This window comes from Notechis scutatus, chromosome 3 (assembly GCF_049901735.1).
Source record: "Notechis scutatus isolate UNSWTSFEM ecotype Mainland chromosome 3, rNotScu1.2, whole genome shotgun sequence".
Lineage (NCBI taxonomy): Eukaryota > Metazoa > Chordata > Lepidosauria > Squamata > Elapidae > Notechis > Notechis scutatus.
This window is the reverse complement of record NC_142011.1, coordinates 187,118,258-187,139,052: the sequence shown is the minus strand read 5'-3', so window position 1 is coordinate 187,139,052 and position 20,795 is coordinate 187,118,258. Positions and strand designations below refer to the sequence as shown.

General features: G+C 33.1%; 1 protein-coding gene across 3 annotated transcripts in view; it reads right to left on the bottom strand.

Annotated features, from left to right (window-relative positions):
• RIMS2 (regulating synaptic membrane exocytosis 2) overlaps positions 1-20,795 on the bottom strand; it is a 286,641-nt gene that overhangs the window by 30,274 nt on the left and 235,572 nt on the right. Inside the window, exons 31-33 of one of the 3 annotated variants that reach the window (XM_087962082.1) lie at positions 7,935-8,095; positions 6,863-7,126; positions 481-722 (exon numbers count right to left, since the gene is read on the bottom strand). In XM_087962082.1, coding sequence (XP_087818208.1) covers positions 481-722; positions 6,863-7,126; positions 7,935-8,095 — 667 coding nt within the window. Of the gene's footprint in view, positions 1-480; positions 723-6,862; positions 7,127-7,934; positions 8,117-20,795 lie in introns of those variants that run through there. The other 2 variants (XM_087962081.1, XM_026689948.2) reach the window with 2 other exon arrangements.

The window sequence follows — 20,795 nt, the reverse complement described above, 5'->3', positions numbered from 1 at the left end:
CATTATATTATTTGCTTTGGCATTGTATTTGAAAATTAAATATTCATGCTAAAAAACAAGTTTAAAAAATAAACTAACACCTTTAATATTTAGCAGAAGTTAAATATTAATCTGTGTTAACAATAAACTGGATGAAAAGGGATTATTTATAAATATATTTTTTGCTTTTGTTTGTAAACTTTGTTTTTGTATATAAACATTTTTGTTTCGAAATATGCTGCAAACACTCTTATAAAGCATTCATTATAGCAGTGCATTACATCTAATGGCAATGAATAGAGAACATTTCTTCCTTTTCTAAATTTAGACCTTCAGATTTGCATTTAGCCCCAATACTGCCGTAGTGCTAAAGAAATGCTGAACAATCATTTTCATAAATCATAAACATTCTGAACTACATTAAACCTCACTCAAAAATGTAGATTATAAGCTTAAGGTTCACGCACAACAAAAGAATGGGAACTGGAATTTTAATCCTACCAGTTTGGCTGAGTTGTGAGGTGCTCCTGCTTTTCCGTGAAAGTCCCACGATAGCTACCATTTTAGCACCAATACTGGATCGCCGTTTTTTGCCACCTGCACCCACAGTGCCCACTGCTGTATCAGATTGGCTGCCATCGTTCTTCTCTAGGGTATACATCTCCCCACTGATGCTGGTGCTTTTAGTTATGTTCTGTCCTGAAGCGCCAATCTGTCTGCTTTGCATTTTAGATGTGAAAACACTGTCAGCCAGGAGATGGATAGACAATGCCATAAAAGGAAAAAATAAATAAATAAATAAATACATAAATACATAAATAAATAAGAAGACCGTAAAAGAAGGTTTCAGACTGAAGGTTTGGAATGACTTGTGGGAGGAGCAATTAATGCACACAGACATTGGTTTGTCATCAAAGTTGAAAATATTCTTTGTAGTTGATTGTACAATAACTTTGTTGTTATTGTTTTGTCTCATTACAAAACTTATTTGTAAATTTGACTGAAAAGCTCTGGCATTGCTATTATGATACACTAAACAGTAATATTATAACCATATAAGAAATACAACATGTATGCTTTTATAGTGTATTGTTCTTATATATGAATATCGGTTATACACTGATGACGTGCATGTAGTCTTTGGCTTATGACCATTCATTCAGTGACAGTTCAAAGTCACTATGGTGCTGAATAAAGGGATGTTGTGAAGTTCTGGCTTTTGCAGTGTGCCTGCAGTCATGTGATCAAAGTTTGGGCACTTGCCAGTCCTTCTGCACATACAACTACAGGGTCGTTGCAACTCCCACGTCTACCTATCTGTTCCCATCAGTGGCCTTTTGTCCACCTGCCACCCAGCTGAGCATTGTTGCCATATTTCTTGCTCCAGCTGCTAATGAGGCATGCCCAGTCTAGCTGCTGAACTGTATGAAGCTGGTTCTGCCCAGAAGTGAAGCACAAAGCAATCATACTCCTGCAAAGGGGTATTTCTTTGCAAAGACTTCCCAGGGAGGGCTGAGGTGAAAAAGGGTGAAAAAGACTAACAAAATAAATACATTATCCATGAAAGTAATTTTTAAACATTATATGCATATTCAATCATATAATGTGCATCCTAATCTGTAGTCTAAATTGCTGCAGCTTAGAAATACTTTTCATGCCTCACAGAAAGTTAGTATTCTTATAAACAGCTGAATAACTGCACATTATTTTTATTACATTTATCTTGGCATGTCTCAATGAACAATCTCGGATAAAATATTTCATTATTTTGCTCAAATATCTCTAGTCCAGGCCCTCGGAGATGAAGATTTAATAAAGGATTGACAAAAATTCAATTTGGTGTACATATATGCAAATTGTGTTGCATTATTAATTGAATTGTTGTGTACTTTTGTGGGAAAAACAAGAGGAGGCTGTGTATGTTTGTTCTCTTGACCTCCTGCAAGAAAGGCAGAATCTATATCAAACAAATCGGTTAATATTCTGATTATCTTTAATAGACTTTTACATGCAGAGAGAGTGTGTAAAGATAAGGATGATCTGAAAAACATGCTAATATGAATATGCACAAGTACACTAGACCTACACTGAAATGAGTAGTTTGAATTCTGTTGCAGACTTGCAGACTTAGTGTATTTAAGAGTGTAAAACACAGTTAAAAAGTTGCATTTCCTTAACACCCCAACCTATAATAGAAACAATATTTAATTCATTGTCATTCAGAATTGTTATAGTGAATATTTATGTAGCTCAATTATATTTATAATTTTAGATTTTACACACACACATACATATACACATGCACACACACACACACACACACCAAAGCTTCCTATAAGAGAAATACTGTATATTAAGCTAAACTGAACATAAAAATTCAGCTGAATCAATGAAATTGGAGGATAAAAATGACATAAAAATTTAAAAACCATTTTCACTATGCTTTAAATTTAAGGCAACAAACCATCAAAAATACATGAAATAAGCAAAATCATAATACAAGTAGCTAACATGATATACTGCTGAGCAATATTATTAAATAAATTGAAAGCTTGTGGAAAATATTTCTGTAATAAGCAACTATGACGGGAGTTAAAAACTAATACATATATTGTTGTATATAACAACGACTAAAAACAATGACTCTGATAATGGATTTAAAATAGGGCATGGAGAGGCTTGAAATAACTAGAAAAACCTTGGGAGAAGTTAGTAAAATTAGTAATTATGAGTTAGTACTCCTAATTAAACATATCCTATTTTTGTCTTTTTACAAATACGGTAATCAAAATTAGGAAGTGATTTGTATTACTGTTTTAGGTTTACAAGAGTGCTTGTCCATTGACAAGGGTATTGTTCATTTTTCAGCATATTCTATTATAGACTGAGAGCAGTGGCAGATTAAGGCTCACTGGTGCCCTTAACTGACAAATCTTGGTGCCCCCCTCCTTTGGCACATACTGTACAAACGAAGCCATAATTCTCAACTTTGTGGTGCCCTAAGCACCTGCTTAGTCTGCTTAATGGTTAATACACCACTGATTGAGAGCCAGTTTGTGTAGGGGAAGAACACTGTGTCTGAGAGCTCTAGCCCCATTTTAGGCACAAAGCCAACTGGGTGATCTTGGCCCTGTCACACATTCTCAGCCCTAGGAAGCACACAATCACAAGCCATTTCTGAAAAACCTCACCAAGAAAACTGCATGGATTTCTCTAGGAAGTTTCTAAGAATTAGAGATGATTGAACAGAAGAGGGAAAAACTTTTACTTTTCTGCAACATTTTATTATATATTTTTTCCTGCAATGTTCTGCTATATAATGTCACCATTACAGGGATCTTTTGAAACAGAAGACTAGTGCAAGACAAAGAGTTCTTAACTCTTGCCATTTGTTTTCTCTCAAGGAAATTTTCTTTAAAAAAATATTAAAAAGAAGTATGGTTGCATTGTGCTTGGAGAGAAAAACAGTTCACTAACATATTTCACATATGCGTCAAATGTGAATTTTTTTTCCAATAAAGCTTACATTATAAGTTTTCTGGCAACCAGCAGTAGTTTTTTATCAAATGCTTTATGTCTCAAAGAGGAGGGAGTATTATGCCAAGATCAACTGAAGATAGATGTGCGTCCAATTTTGTTTTCGTGCCTGTTGTCTAAACTAATCTCATCTATGGATATTAGACTTTAATCTCAATTTCCAAAACTATGAAACAAAATTATCCTTGAAACTCCAGTTCTCCAGATTTTGCTCAAAACATGCATATGAATTATTATTTTAAAAGTTGCAAACCATATCCAATAAATATAAATGTAGAACATAGGAAGACAAGACTACATAATATTTTACACTTTAAAAATTGCTCTGGAATTACAGTGAATGAAAATCATGCAAAACAGAATATGTGTAACAATTTTGCAGGGTTTTTTCCCCCCTGTGCACTGACTGAGTGATCTTTTTCTAGGCTGAAACTTTTCTGCTCCTGCATTTTCCTGCTGTCTGGATTCTTATGGCCTTTTGTCTCCTGAGAAATACTTGGCCATATATATATATATGAAGGCATATATATATATATATATATATATATATATATATATATATATATATATATATATATATATATATATATATATATATATATATATATATATATATATATATATATATGCCTTCAAAATTTTCCTTATACCTATATATATATATATATATATATATATATATATATATATATATAGGTATAAAGGAAAATTTTGAAGGCATATATATATATATATATATATATATATATATATATATATATATATATATATATATATATATGTGTGTGTGTTTTCTGAGGTTCTCGCGGGTATTTGTATGTGGATCTTTGTTATTGGTTTCCACGCTAAGATTCGGAAGTATCTAGGCAACGCTTGGCGAGGTCCCACTCGCCATCTTCAGGCTGGTGCTGGCTTAGTGCCAGCTGCTTGCACTGGCACTAAGCCAAAGCACCAGCCTGAAGATGGCGAGTGGGACCTCGCCAAACGTTGCCTAGATACTTTGAATCTTACGCGAGAGAAAACCCGAATAACTAAAGATCCATATATATATATATATATATGCCTTCAAAATTTTCCTTTATACCTTTGCTCATTTCTTTTCTCCCTCATGCTGTCCAATGGCCATGCTCTGCTTTTAAATTCCCAATACCTGCATTATGAATTCCTTTCCAATTATTTCTACAGCCAATTCTCATATCTCAGAGATTTTGTTCTGAATAAAAACAACACCCAACAAATTCTCTACTAATGGAGAAAGAGAGGAAAAGAGATAAGAGCAGAACGGTACATTTTATATATTTTATTTTATTTTATTTTATTTTATGTTATCTTATTTAATTTTAATATTTTATTTTAATAATTTATTTTATTTTATTATTCTATTTTATTTACTTTATTTTATTTTATTATTATTTTATTTGCTGCCCATCTTACCACAGGGTAACTCTGGGTGTCTTACAGTTACATATACAATTAAAACATAGAAAGTTAAAATCAGACATAAAAACTAAGGACACATGGGGAGGATGGGGGACAGTGGAAAGGAGGTGGGACCTGTTATTAATCAACCACTCCCATTGCGCTGTTCCCCCACTATTTTAATTGTTGTCACCATTTGTGATGGGATGCCATAAAAAAATTAATAAAACATATAAAGAAATTCAGTAGCAAAAGAAAAGTTTGTATTTTGCCTGTGTGATCTGAAAAAGTTCTCAGACATGGTTTTTCATGAATCTGAAAGGAGATAGATACCAACTGGATGTAACCATGTTCACACTTGAACCCAATATTCTACAACACCTTTATTAATGACTTGGATAAAAAGCTGAAAATACTAGCTATGAAATCGGTAGAAGACATAAACCTGGGTGGGACAGTTAGTAGCCTAAAAGATAGAAGTAAAATTTAAAATGATCTTGATAAGTTGGAAAAATGAATGATAGCAACAGACTGAGATGTAATCGAAGTTTTCACTTAGGAAAAATAAATCAGGTATAGGACAAGAGATATTTGGCTTATCATTAATATTTGAAAAATATTTTGTGATTGCAGTCGAATGGTGTGGCTAAAAAAAAAATCCAGACACAATTTTAGGTTTCACCTATAAAAATCTATTTCCCAAATCACATTTCTTAACTGAACCTTTTAAGGAAAATCTGAAGAACAAGAGAGTTATGTTAACATCCTCCAAATATCTGAAAGAATGTCACAGAAGAAATTATAACAGATTGCAGAACACCAAATACCGTACTTCAATTACAGAAAAAGTTCCCAATTAAAAGTTAGGAGAAAAAACAGTCAAATCCAATTGAACAGTTGAACCAGTTACCCAGAGAGATTGTTGGTTTATTTTCAATAGATCCATTCAAGCATCCAAGATATTTCAGTTTTAATTACTGCACTTAATGTGGTTTTGGATTCAATGCCTAAATGGCTTCCTAGGGGATCTATGATTCTGTGATTTTGTGAAGAGGCTCATGTTCAGAAAACAAAACCTGTAATAATATCCCTATTTCTGAAAGCTCTAAAATATATAATACTAATAATAGAATTAATAATTATTGATCACAGTATGTCCCCGCCAGATAAGAATAGAATTTTATAGTATATTCCTTCAGTTTCCACAAGATTCTGCACATACATTAAATAATAGATGGCTTGAGTAACCCATTATTATCCTTACTGATAAAATTATTCTTTTATGAGAACAAAAATAAAGAAAAATATATTGTGTTTTTTTCATATGTTTTGTATTAATGACATATAAGGCCACCCATATCAATATCCATTCTTCCTAAAGAACCCTATCTGCATAGCTCCAGAATGTTATATTTATATATTGTGAAATATGTTGGTATGACAAAATTCTGTTAAAATGACAAAAAAGCTAAGAACTAGATGGCCTCTCTATACTTTTCTCATGAATTCCAGCTTAATGGGAATCAAGATCAACCAATTGTTGGCCTTAATTTCTATACTATGCAACAGTGGTTCTCAACTTATGGTCCACGGACCCCTGGGGTGGGACAATGTCATCACAGGGAGTCTACGAAGGCTTGAAGAAATGTTATGTTTTAAATCTTGAGTCAAGTGTTGGGGGTCTTTGGCCATGGTCCATGGTCACAAAAGATATTTAAAGGAGACCAAAGATGAAGAAAAGGTTAAGAACCATTGTTATACAAGATGGGCAACATTTCTGAAATTTCTTTTGTAAAATAAATTAATGAATTAGAACTTTGGTTGACTATTAAAATACTAAGGTAAAATTTCATGATGGACACAAAAAGGAAACAAAGATGCTACTGCAAATGATAGAACTCTCTAATAAATGGAGATCTAATTTTACCTGAGATCATCCTGTGAGTACCTCCTTTGCAATTCCTCTTTATTGCTTGTTTCTGTTCCTTCCTCAGTTATCTCCTCTTGGGCCCCTTCATCCTCTTCTGCTTCTTTATCTTCCTCATCACCATTCTTTGTCACCTCCTCCCCTTCCCCTTTTTCATCATCTTGTTCATCCAATTTTTTCTCCAGTTCCTGATCCTCCTCTTCTTTCTCAAGGAATACTTCCCCATCCCCTTCCTCCCATCCCTCTTTTCTTTCCTCATGTGATCTTCCGAAGGTAACAAAAATCGAGGAAGCATGCAATCAAACGGAAAAGAAGACAGAACCCAGTTAGGAAAGCTAGACAGAATCAAAACATTTATTGAACTGAAGGTGGGGGAGGACAGCCACAAAATAAATGCTAAATGGCAATGATGAGGGGGGAGGGAACATGCAGCCCAATTCTACGAACTAATTAAGATAGACTCTTACTATTTTCAAGAGCAGAAATGGCAAAAAGTCTGGACAATAACATAAATGACAAAAATATCTGTAAAGATATTCTTTAAGATGCAGGACAAAAATACTTATGGATCTTTCTGCATGTGCTGTACATAAATACACATCTGTAAATACTGCTCTGTGGTTTTGTAAAACCTATAACCACAACAAACATTAAATATTATCTTAAATGCATCACAAACTCTACAGTATTCTGGTTCACATGGAAGACACTTTGTCTCTCCTACAGACAGAATTAAAGCAGTACTGGGGGAGGGGGAGGAAGATTTTAGAAGAGGCCTATTTTAGGAACATGATAGTGAGGTTTATACTGCCATGATGTACATTTATGAAATGTACTCATTAAGATCCATATATGACTTGATATTATAATCCAGAACATTTCTTTTAAATTGCCCTCTAATGTGAAGTTTTAGTAAACAGTTCGTTTTGAAAGTAAGTAACTTACCTACTTTTAAAGACTCAGAATGTAAAGAAATACAGAAGCCTACACTGAAACTTCAGCAAGTGTACTGGAAGAGATTTGTACTGGGATCCAGCTCAATTCATGGAAGACAAGATTAAAGCAGACTTACCTAATTTTCTTGTTTCCTCTTGGCCTTTCTGATTGCACAGACATATAACTAGTGCTGCTAAAACGGGATGCACTACTGGTTCTCGAGACTGCTGATACATCGCTGACATCACTGTCTGAAGACTTGTTGGAGACATTATCAGAGCCTCGTTGAGGACGATACTGTAATACAAATTAATTATGATGTTCATGGTAGCCTTAAAGGGATCTTGTTCTTTTAATAATTCACCATCCAAGCTTTTTATTGGTCTAAAGAGGGTGATTATTTTTTTTAATGTATCAATTTTCCCCAATAGCTACTATTTAATTTACTTGAAACATCTCAAATATTTTTCTTTAATGTGCTCAAAGCAGTTTGTGTGGTGTAAAAATGCAACCAATGGTAAAATAATATTACATAAATATTTTTTAAAAAAGAAAGTATTTTAAAGGAAGTGTATGAAGGCCTGCAAAACCTGAACCAATGTGTGTATCGATATAAAATCCTTGTTGCAAATTTTTTCATACATTTCATAAAAACAGAGACAGTGTTTTCGGTTATCATTGTCATCACCCAACAGTGAGATATAACAATCAGGGAGATTTATATTTAACATCCCTGTTTGTAACACTTATTTTACAAAGATTGTAGCTAAGCTACTGGATCTTCTGCCCGCAAAAATCCTTAATTGAAGAATGTGATTGATGACACCCAGCCCATGAACATGCTTCATTGGAGAATCTGATTCATGAGACACCCGGGGGGGGAGGGGGAAACAGGGTCACAGGTGACTGTAAATTACATATGCCAGAGTTGGCTTCATACAGGTTAATGCCGGACCTGTTGCTCCTAATAAACCATTTGCTTTCTTTTGAAGCTTGGCTCGAGACTCATGATTTAATTAGGGCAATCACCAGAATCCTGACACTATCTCAAAAAGGTTGCTAGTGTTTTGTTCTTCCTTTTAGCTATGACAACTTTGCACAAAATATAGATTAAATAGTTGTCAATTTTAACATAAACATCTTTGGAAACTAGATGGTTTATCTCTTGTCTTGTATGCAACCCACCTATTTAATTTATTCTATAAACTGAAGTTAAACAAATGTGTCCATAAAAGATTATACTAATTTTACAGTAAATTATCACAGTAAATGGCCATCTGCATTCAAGCTCTGAATCTTAAATGATATATATATACTTTATTATTCCATGGAACTGCATTCATTATATTAGGATTGGTGAATACCCTTTCCCCAACCACATTACAATATGGCAGTACCAGATGGCTGGAGAATTTACAAAGAGAGAACTAAAACGAACAGCAGATAAATCATTCTTCTGATTGTTTGAAACATTTGAGTTTCTTGCCAGGAAATATTAAATTAGGAGACTTATGAAATCAAGAAAACTATAGGAATGTCAGAGAAAATGTTTTCCTACCAATGGAAGGACAACTAATGAAGATCATAACCTGCTAATTCCTTTCCAGGAGTTAATTTGTGAACTTTAAAATGAGAAATGATTAGATAACAAAGATTCTTGGGTGGCATATGGACCATAATACCAATTTCCATGTTTACATGCACTTTATCTGTATGCCAAATGTTAAAATAAACAAAAAGCCTGGTATTGATTTTAATCAATGATATTAACTCTTCTTGATTCTAATAGTATTTTTTATATAATTTTATAATTTTGAATTTAGAACCACACTGGGTCTTGTGTAGAAAGAAAGTTCCATATATAAATAAATAAACAAACATAAATAAATCTATAAATTCATAGTAGTAAAGAAAAAGCATGAACTTTAGAAAGAAATACAATGTTAAAAATCTTCACAATCTCTAATTTAGTAATGCTAATAAAACATTTTAAAGAACTAAAAAATAAATTATTTTTTAATTTCTTTAAAAAATTAAATTATATGTACAACTTTATATTGTATTTATTATATTTAAATTATTTTAATGTGTACTTTCTGCGTACATTCTCCATAGTGGGGAGAACTTAAATATTCTAATCTCAATATTGTATATAATATAAAAGTATAAACTTAAATAGTTACGCAGGTCTTGGCATGTTCGGGTCTTTTCCCGTGTAAGAAAATCTACGAAAACTTAAATAGTTACTATGTATACATATACAAATCTATTCTAAAAATTAACAAATTGTTATAACAATTTGGAGAAGAATTGACTTTAGAAATTAAATAAAAATTTCTGAGAATAACAAATGATTACTGGAATAAATTTTTATTCTATCACTACAAATTCTAGACCAACCTTTCCCATCCTAAAAGCTGACCAGAATGAAAGTATATTAGGTATATGAATTTAAGATCTAGATTTAGATTACTTTCTACTCCAAAGCATTTATAGTACAAGACAAAATGAAACTATATGCAATATTGCATTTATTTAAAACATTTCCCCATATTTGTGACAGAGTCTAAAATTGTATAATGCAACTTTCTACTTGTTTGCATACAACAGGATTTTGACCTAGCAAAAATAAGGTAGTTTTTCAGAACTTCAAGAAATGTGAGACAATTTTCTATAAAGTAGAAAATACACATTTTTTAAACAATATGATGCTTATCCTTTAAATATTCTCATAGAAATTTAATTTCTAAACTCGTAGTTTTTTTAAAAAAATGTGCAGATACATTGCTTTCAATAGTCTGAATTCAAATCATGTATGTTCAACTCAGTAAAATACTGTCAGTACTGACATTCATTTTATCATCTGCTACAAATATAAATCTTATATGCCAAATTATAAGCCATATATCCTTCTAATCAGTTTTCATTGAGTTTGCATTTATTGGATTGATTCCAAACTTATATTACAAAAGAAAGCATTATAAAGTAATAGATCTGACTGTACTAATAATTGTAGTCGACCCACAAGAATCAATATTATCTTTAATCCATTGATTTTAGTTGACTATCTTCAAGAAACTTTAACCTACATATTCAGTAGTCATTAATATTTGTTGTTGTACTTGTCCATATTTCTTCTGAATGTATGTACAGTATATACCTCTGGATTCTGAATGAAAATTCACAAAAACTGACAAGGAATAGTCTATTAGTAACATTTTGCCTTTTTGGTCAGAAAATACACATACTTGTAAACAATTTTTGAATCATAGCTTGTTTTTTTACGGATGGTTACTTTGAAATAACTTGGAAATACAAACACCATTTTGTCTGAATAATTTATGTCATAGACCCTTTTGTCTTGAGAACAATTTATTTTTATATGCCACTAAAAGCCAAAGTTGTTACGAACTAAGCTAACGCGTTCATTAACAACCCTAATAGTTTTACTTCAACAGCAGGCTCGTAATCCTGCACTTCTGATTGGCCCGCGAATAGCGAGTCGTGATTGGTCGCTTCTGGCTGATCTGATTGGCTGACAGCGGGTCGCCTCTGATTGGACGCTTCTTAGAGCGGTAAACTCAAATCATTGGTTGTTTTGACAGCAGCCAGCTCTATAAAAGAGCTGCTGCTACCCAAGTATTTTACTCTGTTCTGAAGTCACTAATAAAGAGTTGAAGTCACAGTTCAATGCCTCGTCTCCGTTCCTTGCGCCCATGCTCAGGACTTAACAAAAGTATTCTAATATTTATTATAATTATAATTATAATATTTATCAAGATTGCTTAGCCTGTTGAATGATAGCTAGCAAATATATGCATTTCCTGATAATAGAATAATGTTTCAATTTCTTTTCTATTTCTTTTGTGCAATTTGGATGTCCCAAGAAACATTATTTTGCTTTTGTTGTTGTTATTCATTTTGTTTCATGAGCTTCATTGTGCTTGGTCCTCCATTTTCATGGTACTTGTGTATTTTTTAAAAAAAGTTTTCCTATTTATTTCCCCTGAGAATATTTAGAACTGATTTTATACCAAAAATACTTTTAATCATAATTTGCAAGTCTTTCTTTCTCTCTTTTGCCTCGGATAACACTTTCCCCCCCTTCAACTTCTTACTACAAATCTGGTGTTTTTCATTTTAGAAGCAGACTTTTTTTTAAAGTCACTTGTACAAGGTGGCTTCACAATATATCCCATTGCACCTACACTTTTCATTTGTTATAGAAATGAAGGGAAGCCCTTTATGGGGGGAAAGGATACTTCAGTGAAGTCTAAACTAATAAATTGATAATTTAATAAATAGGAAAATTGCCTAAACTAATTGTCATATGTTTGTGTGGTGGTAATGGTGGTGGGGGGTGCAATTATAAAATTTATTTAGCCAGGGTAAAATTTCAGGGGAATTTAACCCTATTTTCAATGCACGCAGAAGACTCCGTATTTCTAGCCACTGGGATATGCTGTACGATAGAAGAAAAAGTAGATACAGAAGCATAGCAGCATGTGGATGAAGATGTTGTGACAGATGATTGTTGGAAAAATGAAATCTGTTTTTCTTCTTCCTAGATAACATTAGCAAGCTCACCGAGGTGAGGAAGAAGGATCGTATGAAGCAAGACAGCTGAGCATAGCCCATCTGTAAGGAAGTTAAATAACCATGTGATAGATGCTACTGTCACTGATGCTAGTGGTGGGGAAAAGACTGGTTCCCTCAGAAGGTCTGTGATCTTCCTAATGATCCACTTCAATAAGATTAGTAACTGACCCAAAGGAATTAGATGTGAATAAGGTAGCAAGGGTAAATCCAGACAAAACCAAAATCCTTTGTACAAAAAGCCTATTATTGTACAAAAAAAGTTTGCTCCAATTAAAGTTTCCTTTAAAATGAGAATGACTTGGGAGATTATTATTAAATGATCAGCTATTTATTAAAGCATATAATTTTGCATAAATAAATAAATAAAGTTTATTTTGCACTACTTTGAGGTAGAATCATTGCTTTCCACCTTGGTAGAATCTGACAAGATCACAATCCTGTATATATTAGTAATCGCCTTAATGTAATTACTAGAATGTATTTTATTTCAAATTGAATTAAAAACAATTCAAAATTTTCAACTCGGGTATCACATGGCACCTTTATTTTATCTAGTGCTTGGGTTACCAGTTCACCTCCAAGTATAATTCAAATTGCAGAGCATTACTACTAAAGATATAGACAGGACAAGATACTTACAGGGCTATTACTATATCAATCAAGTCTTTAAAACCCTTGTATATACCACACCACAATAGTGCCTGACAGAGCATTATGTAAGGTCAGCTGCTGCTTCATCTATATTCCATCAGAAATTGAAAATTCTCTTTTAAACCAGCATTGGATTAAGTTGTCACTTAAGATCAATTATGGAACATTAACTTCTGTTCCTTTGCTTCTCCTTCTATTTCATAATTAATGCAGTGATGTGTTTTAATGATTTAACATTGCATGTATATTTTAATATCAGTTTCTTTCAGCAGCTATTTTAAGGAAAGAAAAAAAAGATTATTTGACTTTTAAGTTATCAAAGTTATACCATTTAAGTTATACCATTATCAAAGTTTGGGTGGTATATAAAAGCGAAGCATTTTAAACAACAAATCCCATAGTAGCATCAAATTATTAATTGCCACCCAAGATTTTTAAAGAACTTATTTTTTTTTAAAAAAAATAACCAAATAAATATTGTTATAGGTCAACTTGAAAAAGTAAGTTTTAAAGCATTCTTTAAAGTGCAAATACCAATTCTAATACCTCATGGTCACCACAGAAAAAGTCAGCTCCACTCTGGAAATAGACCTTCCTAGTTAATCAGAATAAATTGTAAAAATTTTGCAGGAAGAGGCATCTTAGTTAAATGTAAGTAAATATAATCAACATTTGGCGTTCAATAGGTTGAGCTGATCTACCATGTACCTGTAAAATATCAACAGAGAACCACAAATCTAGGTTGAAAGATTTTAAATTATTTTGACAGAGCAACCTAATACGGAGACCTTTTTAGAATGGGATGTCATCCAAGAAGATTTTAAACAGAATAGATTGGATTGTTTCCGAATATATGTTTTTACCTACTAGCCAGATCAGTTATATGTTGTAGTTCTACATTAACCTAAGATGCTTTCACCTTTTGATTTAACACAGAACAGAACAAAACATAATAAAGCTTGCCATCTATAATTGTAGTCTAAGTTTTTGGTCTACCCTCTGAGATGGACCTAGAGATACTTATTTGTCGATTAGACAAACATTATTACTCCAACATCACAAATAAATATTTATTGAACTTTGCATATATTACATGTTAAATGCCTTGGGGGGAGGGAGAGGGAGAATCTGCAGCTAGTTTTATTTTATTTTTTCATTCTTTATAGTTTACCATTTAGATGAATCAAGCAAAATACGTCAATAGCAGTGGCCCCTGACTTTTTTGGGCACCAGGAACCAGATCTGTGGAGACAGGTTTTTCTGTGTAGATGGGGCTTCGCTTCTTTGTGTGGCCTGGTTTCTAGCATGCGTGATTCATTTGCCAGTCCACAGACTGGAGGTTAGGGACCCCAGTCTATAGTATAGTTCTTTCGATTTTAGTCATTCAATCTCCGCTTTTTTTTTTTAATGAATGTACAGCTTGGGAGTGAAGGACATGAGAACAGCCATGGTGGCACAGTGGTTAGAATACAGTGCTGCAGGCTAATTCTGCTGACTGCCGGAAGTTTGATTTTCACTGGCTCAAGGTTGATTCAGTTTTCCATCATTCTGAGGTCGGTAAAATGAGGGCCCTGATTGTTGGAGGCAATATCCTGACTCTGCTTAGAGGGGGCTGTAAAGCACTGTGAAGCAGTATATAAGTCTAAGTTCTGTTGCTATTGCTATGAGAGTCATGATACTCTGCTTCCATCTGAAAACAAATGAAATGCTTTCTAGAATCTAAAATGATAAGGATGGCATCTGGGATTTGTTCAAAATTGTAAATTCTGGGGAAGTGACCACTGTCCTCTATGAGAAGAGCACTCTCATTTGTGGGCATAATCCTTCACCTTCCTGATTGGTTTGACCTACAGTGAAGAAAGAAGGTACTGGGTTTAAATGATTGCAAATTCCTCTTATAAAGAGGGTCAATAGTGCCAGACTTATAAGTCAGTGGTGTGCCCCCTTCTCAAGAAACCACCACTCAACCAATCAACATGGATATTTAAAGAAAAGTGGTTGAGAATGAGGTAGGATGTCAGTTATAGAAGGTTGTGAATAATATTTGGATAAATTTAAATGGAGATTCAGTCTTGGATATGAGATAGACAGTTCATTGGTCACTATTCTTCATAACTAGATGAAGGAGTGCATCCCTTTTAGCCTTGCTTGTATTTTTCAGCATGCTCAATACCATTCATTAATAGTATTGACATATGGGCAATATAGATTTCAGCAGACTTCTATTGCACACATAGAATAGGATTAAGATACCTAGCTAGAATAGAGCAGAAGACAGGATCAGGAGGTATAGATTTCATGGGTTTGGGGAGAAGAGCTTCTATGTTTTCACCCTATAGGCCTAGCTATTGGGTGAAAGTGTTGCTATATTGCTATTGATCAGAAGTTAATTCAAGATTTTAGCATTTATTTAAAAATAACTGAGTGCTAGGAAGTATATAAGACATGATTGAAGACATGACTTCTGACAGCTGCTTTTTTAATGCTTAAAACAAATGAATTAACCAGTAAATTAGTTAAGAAAGCAAGCATAAATGTAGAATGGTTCCAGGCTTTCTACTGGAAGTCCAAATGTAGCTAGCTATTAACTATGTGAATTAACATATCATAAAAGTAGAGCTCTTCATTTGACAGGAATAACACCTGTTCCTATTACTAATCTTATACATTTACAATTCAATGGATAGCTCTGATCCATGCCAATGAAGGCTGGAAATTTAACATTCTAGTTTGCTTAAATAAAATTGCTATTTAATTTAGATTTTTTTGTGTCTAATTTTATTATCCAGTGATCTGGTACTTTAATGAAGCCTTTTATATGAACAAAATTCTGAATATAAAAGGAAGATATTATAGATGCTAGAGGTTAGTGTGATATATCCATATTAGAAATCTACAAGCAATTGATGCTTTTCAAAAACTGTCAAGATTCTAAATTGAACATATAGTTTTAGTGTTGAAGTAAAAGTTGGCACAGCTGACATGTACCCTTATATACTCCTCACCATATCATTTTCTAAATTAGCATCCATTGCTATCTCTTCACTTTTGTCTAAAGATATGGAGGTGGAAATTAAAAAGAATTTTTGACAGTAACTCCTATTTCCTTTGCTAGTAGGCTTACAGCTATTTTTCACACTTTATGATCATTACAGCATCCTCATGGTCACATGATCAAAATTCCAACAATTGGTAACTGGCTCTTGGACTCAATAAAATGGTCCTTTATATAGAACTACCTGTATAAAAATAAGCATTCTTTGGAAGCTTAATTTGAATGATCAGATTTTCTGTATATATATTTCTAAAAAGTGATCCAAATAAGACCATTCTTGAGATTTATTGTGTTATATAACCTAGTACAGTATATCACTCTTCCCAGCAATCCTATCCAAATTTGAAATTTTTCTACAGTTCAAAAAAATAGAAATAAGAACTGGCTCAAGACAGTTTGCTGTTTGAGGCCAGTCAGGCAATTATACTGCTACATATATATTTCACCATAACATAGAACCAACGCCAATTAATTTATTTTAACACTTGAAACAGAAGATCCCATAAACATTTCCATTCCTACCTTACAATATAATTAAGTGACATATTAAATAAACATTTTCTCCTCACTTTTCAAAACATTCAAAAATTGCTGCCACAAGTGACTGCTCCTTCTTTAATAGAAGCATAAAATAAATTTTATTTTCATGGTAACTTTCTAAAATAATGGAGAAATTGTCTTTGCTGGAAGTACTACCCAATGCAGCTGGAAACAAAGAATATTAAACATAGAAAAAGAAACCTTAAAATATATTTTTAAGATTTATCTAAGTGAATAGCTGTTCCTTTGACAAAATTGACAAAACATGGGCAATTATATCTCTGCATACCACATTGTGTATATGTCAAGACATTTTTGTTGTTATTAATTTCTGGCACTTGTTTTTATATCTACATATCATACTGACATAAACAAATTTCTTTCCACAAAAAATATAGTCTATTTCTCTGTGTCACATTTTTTCAAACCTGAGCCCTGAAAATTTCCAAAATATTATAAAAACCTAGTAAAACAAACAATACTTGTTTTCCAACTGCAAATAGGGTTTTCAGATCTGAAATTTAGATGAATTTATATCAGTATCTTATCATTAATTGTCCAACAAGAAAACTGCTGGTATAAAATGTTTCATTTATGATCATAGTTTTTTAAAATATGATAATGTAAAAAAGGAGCAGAGAATTGTAAGCTATATAAAATATGTTTACAGTACTATAGTTTTAGACAAAATATGTACTTTGAAATCAATGAAATCCTAGCATTCCAGCATCTGCTGTTGGAGTATCACCTACTCTGAAAAAATTGTGGAGACATCTCCTGGATAAATAGCATTATGCTTCTTAGGAAAGGGCCTTTGTGAGGTCTCTCAAATATCCCCAGGCTACAACTGGCATAATTCATCCCCCAACTCTTTATTTCAAGAAAACTAATCTATTTAGATCAAAAATTCAGAAAAATCCCTTTCCTATCTCCAGCCATAGCTGGTATGACCCAGTAAACTTTGGAAGTACAGATGGATTTTCCCGGCCCTAGTTTACCAACAAATCATGTTTTGCTACCTTTGATTTTTGGGCTTTATTAATCATTTGCTGTTTTCATAAAAACTGATAAATAAAATTTAGATTTGAAGAGCAAAACAATATGTGTTTATATCCTATACAGATAGTACTTGACTTATAACAGTTTGTTTAATGACCATTCAAAATTACAACGGCACTGAAAAAAGGGACTTATGACCATTTTTCACACTTAACAACTGTTGCAACATTCCCTTGGTCATATTATTTACATTCAGATGCTCGACAACTGGTTCATATTTATGATGGTTGCAGTATTCCGGGGTCATGTGATCATCTTTTTGTGACCTTTTGAAAGGCAAGGTCAATAGAGAATCCATGTTCATTTAACAACCATGTTACTAATTTAACAAATGCTGTGATTCACTTAACAAATATAACAAGAAGAGTTGTAAAATGGGACAAAACTCACTTAACAAATTTCTCATTTAGCAACTGAGCAATAAATTCTGTGCTCAGTTGTGGTCATAAGTAGAGGACTACCTGTACTTATTACTTAAGGATAAAGAAATAAGATAAATTACTATTCTCAATTCCAAAGCATAGTTTCTCAATTCTAAAGTCCAAAGTATATTTTTCAGAACTCAAGAGTATATTTAGCTTAGTAATGACATATGCTGAGAAAAATATTCTAAAAATACAACATCTTTCTTCAATCTCTATTAAATTGGCTTGTATCTTGGACTACCATCTGTCAGAAATGGTGTAGGGTCTCCTGCTTGGGCAGGGGGTTGGACTACAAGGTCCATTTCAACTCTGATTATCTGTTATCTCCATATCTATCCCTAAGATATCTAAATTACTTAAATCTTCTAGTACATTCAAAATTTCATTCATGCATCTCTAATTAGGCATCCTATCTGCATTCTAGTTTCTTGACAAAATATTAATTGTCATTAATAACACATTCTTTACAATAGCAAATCAACAGTGTTGATGTTATAGGCATAAGAAATAACCTTGAGGAATAGGAGAAAGAGCCGCAATCAAGAAAACAGATAGAAGAAATCTGACTAAGGGGCAGAAATGTAATTTGAGAATGCCTCAGATATTATTATCTCTAGTTTCATAAAGATAAAGGGATGGGGGATGAAAGTGCATTCAGACTTGCAAGATTCTGTTCCTATGACCTTATAATAAAAGTAGCATCAGCTAGCCTGTTTTTGGTTTCCAAATTTGGTCCACCCTGGAGGGCTGTCAGTTGACTTTCTATTGTCCCTCTCTAGATTTTTATGATGGCTCTGAAAAGAGAGCTGCAGCTAGTTATCTATTATGAAATATGTATGCTAGAGAACATATTAGCTAAGTATTTACAGTATATATTATCTTGTGAGAAATCCCAGAGAACTAATAAAACATCATCTGATCGGGAACTGGAAAAAGTTATGTCTATCATCAAAAATGAAAATTCTGGAGACACAATATTTCTCAGTTTTACCAAAAAATTTTTTTAAAAATATTACATAACATTCTGGCTAGCCAAATAGCTAAATCATGGACAGGATGACCTGACTATTAAGTTGATATGTAACTAGTTCAAAAATCATAATCATCAGTGATTCCTCACCAATTAACAAGTGGGATAATATTAATCTAAAAATAATGTATTGCATTTGTAAGATTACTGAATCAAAACAGATTCAATGTGAGATAACCACATTAATCACACAGGAACAAACAAATACCAACATGTTGGGGAAATACACAAAAAAAAAATTCTAAAAACCGATCACCAATTAAGTGGGTTCTTCTGAAAGATTCAATCCAACCTTCTTCAATGTTTTATTAATGACTTGGTTTTTTTCTTGAAAACATTTCACTTCTCATCCAAGAAGCTTCTTCAGTTCAACTTCTTCGGAACTTAAGAAGCATCTTGGATAAGCAGCAAAACATTTTCAAGAAAAAAAACCAAGAAAGTTCAGTTGTCCTTTGAAAAAGCACCCTTGGGATTAAGATGATGAATAAAAGTCATAAAACATGAATATGCTTTAGTTTAATTTCTTCCCATATAACTACTGTACTGTGCAGCTTTCTGAAGAGAAGCCTTAAGTGAACGCCAGTTTTCCCAAAACTAATTTTGATCAGCCAGTTTAGCCTAAAATCAATGGTGGGATTCAAAAAAAATTATTACCGGTTCTGTGGGCATGGCTTGGTAGGCGTGGCTTGCTGGGTGTGGCAGGGGAAGGATACTGCAAAATCTCCATTCCCCTCCCCACCACTAACCTGCTTTCCAGCTCCGTTCTCCTGTGAAGGGCAACAAAATTAGACCCAGCCAATCAGCTGGGACTCAGGAAGCAGATAATAGATGGGGGTGGGGCCAGTCAGAGATGGTATTTGCCGGTTCTCCAAACTACTCACAATTTATGCTACTGGTTCTCCAGAACTGGTCAGAACCTGCTGAATACCATCTCTGCCTAAAATTCTGCTTATAACAATTGTAGGATATTAGCTGGTCCTGTTTATAACAAGTAGAATTTTTCTCCTTTTCATTTTATGAAAAAATTATTTCCAATGTCCAAAGGAAAAAAATAAAAGAAAATAATTTACAAAATAGAACAGACTTTCTAAACTAAAAAAACACATCTTGAAAGAAGGTCTTTAAAGGTCATTTTTGTATTATTGCCAAGAAAACTATATTCAGCAGTTCTCTACAAATGAGGGCTGCAAGTATCTTTTCTGAAAGGGCAATTTTATTCATTTAATTTGTTGCATGTGTGTGAGTAGAAATGTATAGAACCATAACCTTCACAAATCAGTGGGAGTTTGCATGCAGATTTGGCAATTTTTACAATAGAAACCTATTTTGTACTAATTTTTTTGCTCAAAAAAACCCTATGTTTTCCTCAGAAGTATTTATTAGAATATAAAGTAATAAAGGAATAGGGTGAGACAGGACCTTGGAACTCTTTCAGTCCAACCCACTGACCATGCCAGGAGATCCTATACCATTCTGGACAAATGAATGTCCAGTATCTTCTTGAAAATCCCCAATGATAGTACATCCACAACTTCCGGAGGCAAGCCATTCCACTGATAAATGGTTCATTATTTATTTATTAAACTTATATGCTACCTGACTCTAGATGACTTTCAATCAGTTTAAATGTAATATAAA